The 480-nt window shown below is 62.7% G+C and overlaps 1 protein-coding gene across 1 annotated transcript in view; it reads left to right on the top strand.

The window, feature by feature from the left end:
* LOC104526538 (forkhead box protein O6-like) overlaps positions 1-452 on the top strand; it is a gene marked incomplete at its 5' end in the record, with an annotated part of 776 nt that extends 324 nt beyond the window's left edge. Inside the window, 1 exon segment of the mRNA XM_029085455.1 lies at positions 1-452. This exon segment is cut by the window's left edge and continues 18 nt beyond it. Coding sequence (XP_028941288.1) covers positions 1-452 — 452 coding nt within the window.
* Between the last annotated feature and the right edge of the window lie 28 nt (positions 453-480).

Raw genomic sequence — 480 nt, forward strand, 5'->3', positions numbered from 1 at the left:
TCTCTCGCATGAGGAGCAACCCTTTGTCCCCCCCGTCCCCAGCCGGTCATCACCCTGGGGTCAACACCAGTGCCTTAGCTAATCCTGTCAGCCTTATGAGCTTGCCCAGTGACACGTGCAGCATGACGGCCGTGCCGCACCACGGGCATCTGCATTCCTACGCTAATAACCAAGGGGCACACATGAGCTTGCTGGATTCGCTGCAGGGCCCCTACCCGGGGGCTGTCCACCCCCCCGTGTTGGGCCAAGACAGGTTCCCAGCAGATCTGGACCTGGACATGTTCAATGGGAGCCTGGAGTGCGACGTGGAGTCCATCATCCTGAATGACTTTATGGACAGCGATGAGATGGATTTCAACTTCGACTCGGCTCTCCCGCCGCAGAACGGGCTCAACGTGCCCGCGCTGCCTGGGGGTCCGCAGCCCACGAACCAGAGCTGGGTGCCCGGGTGACGCCCACCCTGGGGAGGGGGGCTCGCCA

This window comes from Antrostomus carolinensis, unplaced genomic scaffold, assembly GCF_000700745.2.
Source record: "Antrostomus carolinensis isolate BGI_N321 unplaced genomic scaffold, ASM70074v2 scaffold30326, whole genome shotgun sequence".
Lineage (NCBI taxonomy): Eukaryota > Metazoa > Chordata > Aves > Caprimulgiformes > Caprimulgidae > Antrostomus > Antrostomus carolinensis.